This window comes from Danio aesculapii, chromosome 2 (genome assembly GCF_903798145.1).
Source record: "Danio aesculapii chromosome 2, fDanAes4.1, whole genome shotgun sequence".
NCBI classification, from domain to species: domain Eukaryota; kingdom Metazoa; phylum Chordata; class Actinopteri; order Cypriniformes; family Danionidae; genus Danio; species Danio aesculapii.
Window position 1 is genome coordinate 45432940 of NC_079436.1, and position 15308 is coordinate 45448247.

The following is a 15308-nucleotide window of genomic DNA, read 5'->3' on the forward strand; positions in this document are numbered from 1 at the left end:
AAAAATATTTTACATCTGTTCAATATCTTGCAATATGCTGTTGAGCATATTGTACAGAGAGCTTGAATTCTTCGTTGTTTTATAATTCTGCATGCATTAACACCATTTAGTCATTATTTACTCACCTTAGTGTCATTTCAAACTTTTTATGGAACCAAAAGAAGATGCAAGTTTGGATCAATAAAAGCCTAGGCTCTAAACTAAATGAACAAAGGTGGTGCTTTTCAGAATCAGAAAGAGCTTTATTGCCAGGTATGTTCACACATACGAGGAATTTGTTTTCGTGACAAAGCTTCTACAGTGTAACAGGATAACAGAGACAGGACAAAAAAACAGATAATAAATATATTTTAAAAAAATAGAAGTAGTGAGTGCAAATATAGATTGACAAGTGTATGTACATGTTTATTACTATATACAATGTTATATGTGCAGCTGTTATGTGCAAATTGGCATGTAAAGTGTGTTGTTAAATAAGTGTATATGTGTATAAAAGTGTATGGCAAGTAGTGATGTTGGTTCCGCAATTATTATCATCAAGTGTTAATGCGATGGATTGCCTGAGGGAAGAAACTGTTTCTGTGTCGGGCTGTTCTGGTGCGCAGTGCTCTGTAGCGTCGACCAGAAGGTAAAAGTTCAAAGAGGCAGTGTGCTGGGTGTGAGGGGTCCAGAGTGATTTTGGCAGCCCTTCTGCTCGCTCTGGATAAGTACAGTTCTTGGGGAGTAGGAAGGATTGTACCAGTGATTCGCTCAGCAGTCCGAACTATTCGACGTAGTCTTTGGAGGTCGTATTTAGTAGCTGAGCTAAACCAGACAGTTATTGATGTGCAGATGACTGATTCAATGATGGAGGTGTAGATGTAGAACTGTTTCAGCCGGAGAACTGGAGAAATTTTAGGAGAACTGTTTCTTCAAATGTTACACTTAAGAGTTTGGCGTGAGTTGTCTATGTAAATTTTATTTTACATTGTCAATGTATTCCACAAGTCAATACCAATAGATCAAATCAGTATACATGTTTATTTGAGGTCGTGTTCAATTCATGATCATTGAATCATTTGTCATCTTTTTTTGGCATATCCAAAAAGAACAATCAATCATTGAGTATTCAGGAAAAATGTGGTCACTACAGTTTTATAATGATGAGAATTGAGTATATTGCAAAGACTTTTAAATGTAAGGGCGTACTCGCACTAGGCTATCTGAACTGTGCCCAGGCATGTTTGACCCCCCATTTTCCGGTTTGTTTGACAAGTGTGAGGGCTCTGATCGGGCCCAGGCGTGGATCTGTTCAGCAAAAGATTTGACAGTGTCTCTGCATATCAAAATAATACAAATGGATAGAGTGCTTCTCTTCTGTTAAAATGAACAGTCGCATCGATGAAGTAAGTGTGCTCTGGCTCGGAAGGCAAAAAATGCAATGCGAGTGCAGGAGAGGGGACAATCTAGCCTAGGCACGGTTTAAGACAACCATGTCTTGTGTGAGTACACCCTAAATGTCATACTGTATACAGTAATTTATAAGTAAACTATTTTCACTACTGTGTTAAACAAAGAGAGTAAAATTTATCTGATAGAATTTCAATATAATATAATAGAGTTTAAGAGAAAAATTGTGCTTCTACACACCATTGTTATACATCATATATATCTATTGATCGTCCTCATATTGAATGTCATAAGCAAGTGGTCCATCCATGGCAAACCCAATGAAAAAGGACACTTTCTCAGTGCTGTAGCCGCTTCTCACTCCACCAAGAAATGCAGGACGAACAGGGATCTTAAGACTTCCATACTCTGTGAAGACCTCACCTTGCTCAATAGTACCATCAACTCTGAGGAGAGTTTTTTTAATAAAGGGTTCCTTAAAGATTTCTGCTCGTTGCCAAAGAAGATTGCGTTCTCTAACACTACTTATAGATCTGTCAAGAGAAACTTTTGTCACCAGCCTCTGTATTCCAGGAGATTGTCCCAGAAAGAAGTGTGCAATTGTTGATCTTGTTCTGTACATGTGTGAGAGTTGTTTTCTTGCTGAACTTCTAATTTTATCAACATAAAACTTTATTCTAGTGCTGTTTTGCTGTTTCATTTGTCTAGTTTCATTTTTTTGTGGCCAGAGCAAGAGTATGGCCAGATAGAACGGCTCTGGGTATTGAAGCTGTGTACCAGCTTCTTGCAGAATTTCGTCTAATAGCTTAAATAGGTCATCAAGGGATTTTGCCAGCTTTGACTTTGGGGAAATTAGCTTAAGTATAATATGTGCAAGCAGATGATTTGTTTTGTCTTTTGTAGTTTTAATGACAGATTTCTCATGTATGAATGAGTATTTCTCAGCAATCATTTCCACTGTCTCTTTTCTGTGCTCTAAAAACTGGAGAAGGCCTGGGAATGTATCTGCCCTTTTTTCCTCTAGAAACATTCGGCACTCTTCAATCTCCATGTTCAAACTTAGTTTAGGTTTTTGCTTTCTCTCTTTTTGTTTTTCTTCTGCTGAGGTGCAGAATAATGAGATGTAATTTTGATAATGTGTAGAGATCTTTTTGTGATTCTTTATGTCTTTCCCATCATCCACCCCCTTCTCTCTCATGTAAGTGAAGTAAATTTCAAGGAAGTCAAATGCCTCTTTTACTTGTGATTTTAAGGACGCCAGAAAGACTTCATAGTCCAGAAGAACTGAAACCAATGCATCATTGGATTCAGTTTTGGAAACTGGGATGTTTGCACAAGACAGATTTCCTTTGAGGAAGCTCTGGATGTAATGGTCTTTCATTGGATCATCTTTCTTAAACAATGGGAGTTTTTTGATAATGTCAAAAACAATCATGGCTGTGTCAATTTCACCCATGTAGCCCGATATATTATATGGGCTCAACTTTTTGTGAAGTTTCTCTTCGGTTTCAAGAACATCATCTGTCTTTGCCAGGCTTTGAGCTCTTCTGAAAGCTTTGGTTGCTGTGCTTGCTGACTCAAGATAATCCCTCAAGTCTTCAGCTGTGTATTGTTTGTCTTCTTTTTTTTTACACTCAAGTTTATGTTTTAATTCACTTTTTGAGACTTGTCCAACTGTATCTACAGTGTAGGAATTTTCTTTGATGGCTTTCGCACTGTTTGCCCATTTTTTAGCTTCAGCAAAGTTCTTCTCATTAAGGTACAAATGTCTTGCTAGAGCTTGAGGAATTGTGAAGTCTTTATCAAACCTCTGCAAAGCTGCAGTAAAGATTTCTTGAATCTTTTTCAGACCATCCTGTCTTGAGTTGATGTCCTCTATCAGTGGAGAAAACAGTGTATCTTTCTCATTGTCTTCTGTCTTGCGGTGACGAGTGATCAACATGCTTTTTATCGATTGAACAAAAACATCTTTTACTGCAAAAGTTCTGAAAAGCACATCACAATGCAACATGTCAAGCACAGTGTCAGCTCTGGAGCAGTTATATGTCTCTTCTAGTTTTTTCACACATTCTGTTGCAAGATATTGATGAACAAAGCGAATTGCTTTGAATCCTCCATATTCCTCTGCCCCAAATTCAATCAGCAAACAGGAGTAGGGCTCCATTTTCTCCAGCACTGATTCTCTTCCCCACAATGCAGTTTTAATGCCCAGAAAAGGGCATTATCTTCACATAAAGATCTTGAAATGGCTGGTTCAGGCACATATGAATTTAGCAAAGCCAGCATGCAGAAGAGGTGTGCTTGTTTGGTTTCAACTCCAAAATCTTTTAGTATGTTAGTTGCAACATTTTCAACATATATGGGGTCGAAATTTGTTTTCATGATCATGAAACTGTAGAAATTCTCAGTTGTGAAGGACTTTATTTCTTGAAGTTCTTCAAGCTTCATTTCGAAAGCTTGTTTTTCCTTGTCAGACAGTTCTGCAGTAATGAACTCGGTCTCAATAACACTGTTGTTGTATCTTAATTTCGGAGTTTTTGTACGTATGCAGTTTAAGATGATGACAAATGCACCTGTTTCTCCTATGATTTTCCTCAAGGAGTTCTGTAGTTCTTGTGTGTTTTCTGTTTCTTCTGAATCTTCCACTAATATGAGGACTGGGGTTTTTAACGAATTTTCATTTTTTCCACATTTAATCAAATGAGCAACCTGTTTGGCCACTTCTTCCTTTGGAACAGTGTTGTCTTTTAACACAGCGCATCTGAATTCTTTTCTCAGATTCCACATCACATGCATGGCCATGGTAGTGCCGCCACAGCCAGGGTGATGAAACAGATTCACCATGACACAAGTACTTGTGGGATCTTTGATTTGAGATCTGATACTTTTCTCTAGTTTTGAGTGTTTGTCTCGTTTTATGAATGGTTTTGCTGCAGGTTGCTCTGAGAAGTAAAAGTTCCACCATTTGACTTTGCCTCCCCTGTAGAACTCAGACTCTGTATTAATTTTGAACTCTTCAAATTCTGCAGAGCTCTCGTCATATTCATTTTCACATTCATTTTCACAGAGGATATCAAGGGATGTCATGAGGTCTTCATCTTTTTTTTGCAGAATCACTGAACTGCCTTCAGCAGATGGAAGAAGTCTCTGAGCATTTTGCTTGTTCTGTCCCAGTTTCAGTATCGTCCCATTGATTTCGCTGAGCTCCAGATCATATATACTCTGCTGACTGATGTCGTGTTCACATCTGGACTGAATGTAATCTCTCCATTTATTAAAGGAATCTACTGAAGTGCAAATGGTTGCAATGTTTTCTGTACCACCAAGGTTTTTATAAAATGACATAAAAGTGTCAAACATTGGGTCATTCATGGCCTCGACAGTGGAGAGGAGGAGAAATATGACTAAGAATCGTCCTCTAGGAAGAGTGTCAGGGTTGCAGAGGAACGAGATCATGTCTTGTACCTCTCCTGCTTTCTGTTTTAGCCATTCACTTGGTTTGAGTGGTTTGTCAGATTCTGTATTGAGGTCTTTTCTCCCGTTACAGAATACCCAACTTGTTTGTTTGTACAAGTTGAGATTTTTCACTATTGTTCCTGGATCCCCATGGAACTGACTTGGTGTGTGAAGGTTTGCAACTCGGACATCTCTGTAGTTGTGGCAGGATCCATTTACTACCGAATCTGGATCAAAGTCCAGCACACAGAACAATTTTAAGGTTGTCATGAACTGAAGATGCTGGAGCTGTTCAGGGTGACTTTTGTTTGTTACAATGATGAAATAATCGTAATGATCCAGTCTGTTTCCTCCACATGTCAGCAGATTCTTCAGCTTTTCCCCTTGATTTGATGTTCTTTTGCTTTCGGGTCTCTTTTCAGCCTCTTTCCTCCTGTTGTCCAGAACATTGACGTTTGTATTTACTCGAGCTAATTCAGATTGCAGATCTCTCGGATTACCAATTTTACAGATATCACGAGTTGATGCTCCCTCTCTGATGAAAAGTGATTTTCCTTTGCTCTTTTTCCATTGATTCTCTTCATCAAGAGTCTGGATATAAAATAGTTTTCCATCAACTATGCTGTGGGATGGAACAACATCCACCTCTATGATATATTTTCCAGAGAGAGTACCATCAGGACAGAGAACTTCTACAAAGCGAGGTTGTCTGATGCACGCCTTTGCTTCTTCTGGATGATCTTCAAAGAATGATTTAATGTCTTGATTAAAGTGATCAATGATGATGTCCTTGTTCTCAACAGTTACCCCAATAATCTCACCATGGGCATATTCAGAACTTTTACAATCTGCAACACCGCAGTGGATGGTTCCGTTTGTACGGCTGTTCATACAGCCAGCAGCAAAGCGAAACACCTCTTTATTGAACTTCTTCTTTATCACAGTTATATCATCTGTTCTGCCCAAGAACTTATACTCATGAACTGGATCAATCAGATTACCTGGTCCAGTCTCTGGTGGTAAAGTGTAGTTTTGAATGTATCGATGAGAAGCAGAGCTCTGGTCAAATGGATAGAGACTACATGAGTGTTGTCCAGGCTTTCTTGTGCTCCTGTCTCTTTCAGTTGTTTTGTCTGCATTGTTGACTAACAGTTTAAAGTCAAGAGACTGTCTTGATTCAGATTCATTTGAGTTTGATTTGACTTCCTTTTGACTGGAACTTTCAATTTTTTTTTCTTGAGATGGTAACAGTTTTAATTCTTCTTTTTTCTGGCAATCATCTTTTTGAGCATTTGGGGTCAAATCTGTTAAATCTTTATCAATGTTTAATGTCTGATTCTTAGATCTTCTTTTTTTGCTTGATTTTCTTGTAGATTTCTTACCTGTCTTTGTAGATATCTGCGTTTGACCTGTTGAAGTGTCTTGGATTTCCTCAATTTTGTCCAGTTTTTCCTCATCATGGTGTGTTTGGGAATGTTCAGAAGATGCAGAATCAGTTTTTTTTATATCAATTATGCTATCTGCCTTAATGACCAATGTTTTCTTTTTTGCTGACTCTTTTTGTTTAGTTTCTTTGGAGGCTGAATGGCTGGAAGATTGTTTAGGCTTTTTATCTTGTGAAGGCTCTAATGATTCTTTTGGTTTGGAATCCGCATTATCGGTTCTTAATCTCAAAGAACCATCCCCAATGTTTGCCACTTGACTACTTTTGGAGTGTCTATTTTTTTCAGATTTTTCTTTATTCGTTGATTTTTTAGCTGTATGTCTTTGTGGTTGATGTGTTAAAATGTTTTTGATTTCCTCAGTTGCTATCTTGTCCTCTTCTTGCATTGTTTGTGAATATTCAGGTGATTCAGAGTCAGGATTGTAATGCTGTTTTAACTCCTTTAATAGATTGATAATCTTAACAGCTGGACCATGCTTAATTCCAAGGTCAAGCAGATCCTCTCGCTTATAGTAAACCAGTTCTTCTCCAGATACGTCTCCATCATATATCTTTTCTGCATAATTTTTATCTGTTTTAACCACTTTAGTTAACCAGTGATGAACGTCATCTTTTGTCCATTCCTCCACTCGTAGTGGAAGGGTTGTTTTTTGACTCATAACTGCCACTGAAACAACAACAACAACAAAAAACAGCAGTTTAGCAGAAAGTGAAGGTAACAGTAAAATAGTTAATAGTTAAAATCAACCTTAATTAATTAGTATTAAGTAAGATTTATCTTGAAATAATACTAGTGATGCATGATATTTATCGGACAGATTAGTTTTCGGACAACATGCGTACAATTTATGTAATATATATATTTATGTCTCCAATAAATAAAATCTGATAACAATATCCAAAAAAAGTGCTTGCTGGCAACTCAATAAATCAGTCTGATATATCCAATATTCATTACCTTTCCAAGTGCAAGTGATTGCAGTTTTAAAACTGCGTCGCTATGTCTGCTTCGCTTATTATGTTATCACTTGTGAAGTGAAAGTTTTTTCTCTGGGCAGCTGAGGACAATGCCATTGCTATTTGCATAATCTGCAAGCATTCCTAGCTTGCAGATGCTTATAGTTATTAATGCTTCCAGCTTTAAAAGAGTATCCCAACAATGACTGAAGACACAAAAGTTAGACGGTTCATTAAATAACATTTTAAAATATTGTTTATTAACAAAAACAGATTGCACTTGGATTTTTGCAGATTCTGAAGTCCTATAAAATAATTATAATCCTATAATATAAAATATTCTGAAGAACAGTAATTGACAGCATTTATAGCCTATGGGCTCTATTTTGACAATCCATGCGCAAAGTCCAAAGTGCAGGGCGCAGAAGCATTAAGAACTTGTCCTAATCCACTTTTACTATTTTAACGACTGAAAAATCTGCTTTGCACTGCGGCACATGGTCTAATAGGGTTGAGCTTATTCTCTTAATGAGTTATAGGTGTATTTTGAGAATAAACCAATCAGAGTCTCATCTCCCATTCCCTTTAAGAGTCAGTTGCGTTGCTATTTCTAAATTCAGCTCTAATTTCCAGCAAACGAATAAATGAACAATAATGACGAAGTGTGGTCAAAAAACTGAGTAAATATGCATAATAAATAATAATACTACTAATAAGAACATAATACAAAAGCAAATTGTCATGAATAAACTGAAAAACCCCCCTAGATGACGAAGGCATGAAACTATGGTTTTTATATTTATGTAGGCTATAAAATATAAATTTTTGTAATATTTTAATCCTTTAATTTTTTTTTTTTTCATTTTTAAAGATATTTGTGTATTGCTGTACATCCTGTGTGTTTTAAGCTATGTTTAAGCGAGGCGCACAACTAACACGCTCTGTGCTGGACTTTAGACCTCCTCTCAGCTGGTCTATTGAACAGTCTATTTTAGTTCCTCAAAATAGCAACGCGCCAGCAGTGTGCCTTAACAAACCTCTTTTTTAGACCAAATGCATTTGCTATTTAAACAGCGTGGTGCAAACGTCAAAATGACTCTTGCGCCGAGCTGAAGCTAGCAAACAACAATTGCGTTGCGCCTTGCGCCGGGTGTATGATAGGGCCCTATACAGTATGTTTGGCTGCATTTCAACCACAAATATAGTACCAAACAAATCAGAACAGTTGATTCAGAAATGGTTTTGTTATTGGGAGAAAACAAGCTCTGAGGCTCGGTGACACCCTCATTAAGGCTTGTCACCACCTACTGGTGGTTTTAATTGAATTAAATGATTTTGACCAGATTTCGGTACGTTTTGACGTAGGGTGTTGTGGGGATTTGTAAATGAAAAATGAGCAACAAGACAAAAGATTCAGTTGTTTCTTCTTGAGTAGAGTGTCATAGTGCATAACTACCAATGCCACGATGAGTTTTGTCAGATGGGCGATATTAGCCAATAGGAACAAATAATCTCTTCCGTTTACACTGCTGTAGTGATATTACTTTGGTTTGTCTCAAATATTAGCAAAAATATTTATATTACTATTGAGAGTTTGGTCACTTCTCACTTAAGGTGAGTGTTAGATAAATAACTCCTTTAATGGGGCACCAGCCACAAAAACTCTCTGTGGCAATAATTAACAATCAAAGATTGTTGAAATTAATTATACAAATATTGAAGGAGTTTATTATCTGACCAAATCTGAAGGAGTAGTGAGATTTGACTTGTGAGTTTGACTTGTAGACCTATTACTGTGTTATAAACACAAGGAAGATACAATTGTAATAAATGAGTATTTAGACAAGGGTAGCTAAATCTACTAAATGTACAATAAATGAAGTGCATAAGAATGAATCATGAAGCTGAGGATGGTTTTAGATGGTACTCTGTTATCTTCTCTAAAGATAAGCTAGAGTTTAATAAGGTAAAACTTATTTTAAAATAACAAATAACTGAATAAGTTTGTTATTAATAGATATTAATTACAAACATCTAATTTTGCAGTTGATCACTATACAGCTTTTAAAGTAGCAAAACAAAAGAGAAAGCTTTGTGTTGATTTTTTTTTTACCGCCCATTAGAAAATATGAGAGCTTTTCATTTTGACCTAGGACCTATTTCAGATTTTAAGTCCTCACAGGAATCTATGAGTCCTTTTAGATAACTCTCTAAAATGCGCTAAACAAATCTTTACTGTTTTCTACAGCTCAGAACACTTTCTCACCAACAAGACTTTGAAAGGGTCAATACAAGCTTTTATCTCATCACATCTTTATTACTGCAACTCTTTTTATACTGTTGCATTTTTAACCTAAAATTGCTTGCCTTCAGTGCAGAACGCTGCCACTGGATTCCTTTTAAAAAAGACAATGAGGGATCGCATCACGTCACACCTAAAGGCACTTCACTGACTGTTTTTAAATCTCTGCACTCTCAAGCACTTATTCTTTCTTAATTGAATTGCTACATCAGTATACCCCTTCAAAAACCTTGTTTTTATTACACTGAGTAGAAAGTGATTGTGCCTCCTCATTGATTGGGCCTTGCCTTTGTAATGACTTGCCAGTGTCCCCTAGCTTGACTTTTAGTCGCTTTTAAAAACCCACAATGTTTTTATTGGCCTATTTGGAATTTTAATTTTTCCAGTTTCATGCCTTATTTGTGTTTGTATTTTTATTTATCTAATTTATTTATATTTTTACTATCTCTCTTTTTGTATTTCTAGTTTTTATGATGTTGTAAAGCACTTTGGTCAGTTTTGTGGCTGTTTTATATGTGCTACATAAACAAAGGTATTTGAAACTTGAAGAAAGCTTTTGAGCTGTGGCAACAGTATGCTTGCCTGTGTTACTGGACTACTATGGCAGAATAAAAAGATAAATGTTGGCGACCGATAGCTGAGGCTTTTCTGCAACCTCTTGAGCGGGTACTGAAACTACCATGTAAACTGATAAATAACTTGTGTTCAAAATGGGGTGTGGGTAATTTTATATGAGTGTATCTTTGAATTGGCTGTTTACTGTTTTGTTTACAGCCGTTGCTTGGAAACCACTCATTGAGCTCCAAAATCACCTTTTTCTTGCACAGAATGAATAAATAAATTTAATTTCGAAAACAAACAGAAACGCACACTTTAATGCGGAAAACAGCCGTCTGTGGGAAACACTCAGTAGTAAATTACAGAGACATTTGTAATGTATGTGGCTTTTTGATGATAGAATATTAATTGTGGCAGTCATGTGATTTATTGATTGCAAAGCAATGTGAAGTTTGGCATGTTTGTTACCCACGACACATCAAGATTTTATCTAGTCAGAATCACATAATCTGACACAGTGACTGAAGGCATTGTAACCGACAATAAAAATTGTTAGGTATAATTTCTAATGAGTTCTTTAATAATTTCATACAGTATTTCTGGATTCAAACATTTATGTTTAATTGCAACATGAATTTATAGTTTTTAATTACATGACACTTTTGTGATTTGACATGATGACACGATGTCAATTACATGTTAATACATGTGTTATCTGGTCTGTAAACTTTTGTTTTTAGAAATGTTGTTAAAAATACTGTAAATATACACTTTAATTTTGGACATAAGATGAAATACATTAAATAAAGTTATAAAAAATGTCATTACAAAGTAAATAAAATCAACCTCAATTCAGGGAGTCAGATAGTACCTCATAATAGGCAATCTGATTTTTCTTATTGATCAGAAGGTACACCTACATTTTATGAATGTGCTTTTATATTTTGTACTAGCGTGTGTACTAGTGCTAGCTTAAATGTAAGCATAGAACTTTGTTTATACAACCATTTAGTTGTTATAATAAATTTGCTAAATTAATAGTTATAAAATAGTGCTGACACTAAATAGTGTTGTTAATAAAACATCAGAGAAAGAATTGATAGTACTCACCTAAAGCCTTTCTGTTCTTGGTTGTTAAAGCGCTTTTTCAGCTTGTCAATCTTTAAAGCAGGGAGCTTTATACAGCCGTATCAGTGGCTGCACACAATGTAGTCATTGTCAAAATGCAAACCTGTTTGTACAGGTTTTGGCAGGTTTTAATTTGCATCTTGACCTTTTAATTTGCATCAAATGTGAGATATTCCTTCTGAGATTATATGCTCTGTTATGCTTGTTTTTATCATGCCATTTCTATTATTCTGTAGTTATTATTACTAAAAATTATTATTATTATTAAATCAGTGTTTTGTGCATACAGTCAAATCACTGTCTGCACACAATGCAAACCCCAACCTAGGCTCAGTCTAAAGGCAAACTAGTTTAGACACATTTTTTGGAGGTGTATAAAACAATAAACAAACAGGTGTTTTCGTTTTTCACCTTAACATCTGTAGTGTCCCATAGAACTTATTAATCTGATGTGTATTGAAATTTTGGTCATTGGATTTTCAATTTAGAAACGGATATTGAAAAACGAGTCATTTTTTGATTTTTGTTTTAAAATTGAAATTCAATACGGCTTGTTTTTCTTTTTCATGGTGAAAAACGGAAAAACAAAATTCAAAAACGATTTGATTTTTATTTTTTATTTAGAATAACAAAAAATAAAATCACCAAAATACAAAAACGAATGACCATAAAGTCTTGTTTTATTTATATTCTGAAACCAGATAAGCCGACTCATTTACGGTGACGCAATGCTGCCACACACAAGCTAGCCTAATATAGGCTATTGTTTTTTCCCACTTAATAAGGTTAGAAAAGGTATTTTCTTGGGATAACAGGATTTTGTTAATACATATTTTCCTCAAGGAATAAAATATGTAAGATTACATATATGTAATAGCAGTAGGCTATTTTTTTAAATTTCAATTTATGTATTAAAAATCTGATGCTATATTTAACCCACTGTAGCGGGGAGATGATGCACGCACACAACTCATCTGCAGGCTTAATGATAATCAGTTTTTAAAAGACACGTGATGGTTATTGCTAATTTTTATTTTAAAATACTATGACTTATTGAAATGTGCGTAACGAACAACTGTATTAATTCCTTCCTCACTTGAATGATTCATGGTCAAACTTTGGGAAGTGGAAGTATTATAGTTTTAACAATATTAAAACCTTCTTTTCAGAAAAGTGTTCAGTAAAGCTACCTAATGCTTGCAGGTAATGTCAAAACAATGGTTGTTTCATTTAAAACATACTAACAAAAAATAAATAAATAATAAATAAATAATAATAAATAAAATAAATAAATAAATATAACCCGCCCTTAGATGAGAAATATGTTGTCTTAATGAGGAAAATATGCCTTAACAAAATACCGTTATAACAAGAAAATACCTTTTATAACCTTATTAAGTGGGAAAAAACAATAGCCTATATTAGGCTAGCCTGTGTGTGGCAGCATTGCATCACCATGAATGAGTCAGCCTATCTGGTTTCAGAATATAAAAAACAAGCCTTTATTCGTTTTTGTTTTCTGGTGTTTTTATTTTTTGTTTTTCGAAATAAAAAATAAAAATTAAATCATTTTTGAATTTTGTTTTACCGTTTTTCACCATGAAAAAGAAAAATGAGCCGTTTTTTTTATTTTTGTTTTAAAATTCAAAAACCAAAATCAAAAAACGCATTGAATTCCAATTTTAGTTTTTTAATTTTAAAATGAAAATCAAAAAATCACTCGTTTTTCGTTTTTGAATATTTGTTTCTAAAATGAAAATCCAATGAACAAAAGATACACTAAACAAATTTGTGTCTTTCGAACAACTGGTGCTTCTAAAAAGAACTCAAAAATTGTAAAAAATTTAATGCATGGCATCTTTCAGATTTAGCCAGTCAAAACTTGCTGGACAACATACATTATTTAACACAATTTCCAAGGGGGTTAAGAAAAATTTACAAGGAAATAATTTTTTTCGTATCTTTGTATTATAACTCTCATGGATTAAGATTCTCTGGGGCAGTCAGCCTTTGTTTAAGCAATATTTTTACCTACTGATAACTAAAAGTTAAGTTTGTCGAACTTGGATGTTGATTTGACAGCCTTGTAGTATTAAGACGGTATTTAAAGACCTTACAGTTGGACAGAACATAAGTCTGAATTATTAGCCCCATTAGTGAAAATGACACAGTTTAGAAACGAGTCCTTATTGTGAGACAACACTATATGTGTGACTACACTCTTTTGTTTCCTGCTTGGGTGTGTCAGTTGCATTTGTGTTTCTTCAGGTTCAGTTTATTGCAACATGATTGGAAACACCATCATGCAAGTGGTTCTTCTCTGTAAACATCTTGCTCTTGGAGTCTCTCTGCTGTACGTTACTTCCAGTGCCACCTTTCCAGTCTTTTTGACTGGGTCAGCTTTTCCAGTCTTTTCAGTCTTTTTGTGCCATGTCTTTTGGATCGAGACAGGCTTGGTAATGATTCATTTTAAACGTTTTTTGTTTGTTTGTATGCTTCATCTATTTCTGTTTAATGCATGCTGTTTGAAGTTTTAGCATTGCCTGGAAGCTGAATATTTACCTTTGCTTGTGGTTGAGAGCAAAGTATTTTTTCCTATAGAGAATTCTCTCAAACAACATTTATATTTATTAGGGGTGTTCTAGAAGTCATATACTGTACTACTTGTACATTTGATCTGAAATGATTATTCAAATAATAAAAACCGATGTGAATTCTGTGCAAAATATCAGTTTGCTGGAAATATTCAGTATGTGAGCATAAATGATAACAAATTAAAGATTTAGGCCATAGCCCTAAATTATAAAGATGGGAAATTTGGACCATTTGAATACAATGAAAATGTTACAGACTGATTGCCTTACATAAATCACATACAGACGCAATTGTTGGAATCTCAAACAAAACAATAATGCTTCTATGAATATATGAGAGAGCTCATCTCACCTGTCATTGTCAGAGTCCTCAGGTAATTCATTGGTTACTGTCACGTCATATATCCATAAACTAGAGTTTTCTGGGCTGTCCTGGCAGCTCCATTGATTGACAGCTGATGGTGAGGCCGGCGACCACACAAACATATCCATTTTATACACTTCTCTAGGTTTCAAGAAAAGATTAAACATATGCCCAACCTTTCCTGCTATCATACGTGCACATTTTCATGATTTTTTATGTTCATTATCAATGTTACTGTGCTATGCCTGGTTAGTCTGGCTGTTCTGCATGTCAGAGAAAGTGGCACACAGTGACGGGGAAAATAATAATGGCATTGTGATTGGCCTATCAAGCAAACTGCCTGTAAAGGGTCAATAGGTTGTCAATTTTCATGTGTTCATGTCCACAAGCACATTAATTTTAAATTTAATCAAAAAATGTATCTGAATTTATTTTCTGGAGAGTGCCTCAGAGCTGATAGTTGAATAATAATGTACTGTATGTTAACAGACGTTAAAAAAGTGTACTCTCTGTCCTGTTTTTTGTTCAATTTAGGCTCATTCTAATAACGTACCCCTATATACTGTACATTTCTGGAGAGAGCAAAATATGTCCAAGGAGTTTTTTTTGCAGTTTTTGTTTTCTCAAATCCACCAGAGGTCGCTGTGTACGCCTTTTCAGATCTCAAATTTCTCTTGCAAATGCTATTTCCGCCTGCTGTTACTCACATAAATTCACCAGAGGCCGCTGTCGACTGACTGGCTGACCAACCGACGATGCCCCCATCCTCTTCCTTCCCTAAACCTAACCAATAGTTTTTTAAATAGCACCGATTGACCTAACCACCCTCTTCCTTAAACCCAACCGCAGTGTTTTCAAAAGTAATCCAGAAAAACAAAAGCCCTTACGGCAGCCTAATTTTTACCACGTTTTCAGATTTGACCACATTCTGACCTTGTTAATTACTTGTTTATTTTATTTTTTGGCTTTTGTTTTTCTTACCTGCTTTCTGGAACCGTTCTTCCCCGGTCATCCCCGTTGTCGCGGTCAACTCCCCTCTGCGTCTTAAGTCCGCCGATGTACGTGTCAAGCTACCAAAAAAACTGAAAAGCCATCTACATGAAGGTAAGCGGTCTG

At 35.5% G+C, this 15308-nt stretch overlaps 2 protein-coding genes across 4 annotated transcripts in view; one reads left to right on the forward strand and one right to left on the reverse strand.

Moving 5' to 3' along the window:
* The window catches only part of camsap2b (calmodulin regulated spectrin-associated protein family, member 2b), a 94881-nt gene that overhangs the window by 34802 nt on the left and 44771 nt on the right, over positions 1-15308 (forward strand). The window lies entirely within an intron of this gene.
* Positions 222-11304, reverse strand: LOC130247479 (sterile alpha motif domain-containing protein 9-like). The gene is given in 3 exon segments (XM_056480727.1): positions 222-3604; positions 3607-6956; positions 11217-11304. Coding segments are annotated over 2 exon segments (5295 nt in total). The 5' UTR covers positions 6949-6956; positions 11217-11304; the 3' UTR covers positions 222-1651.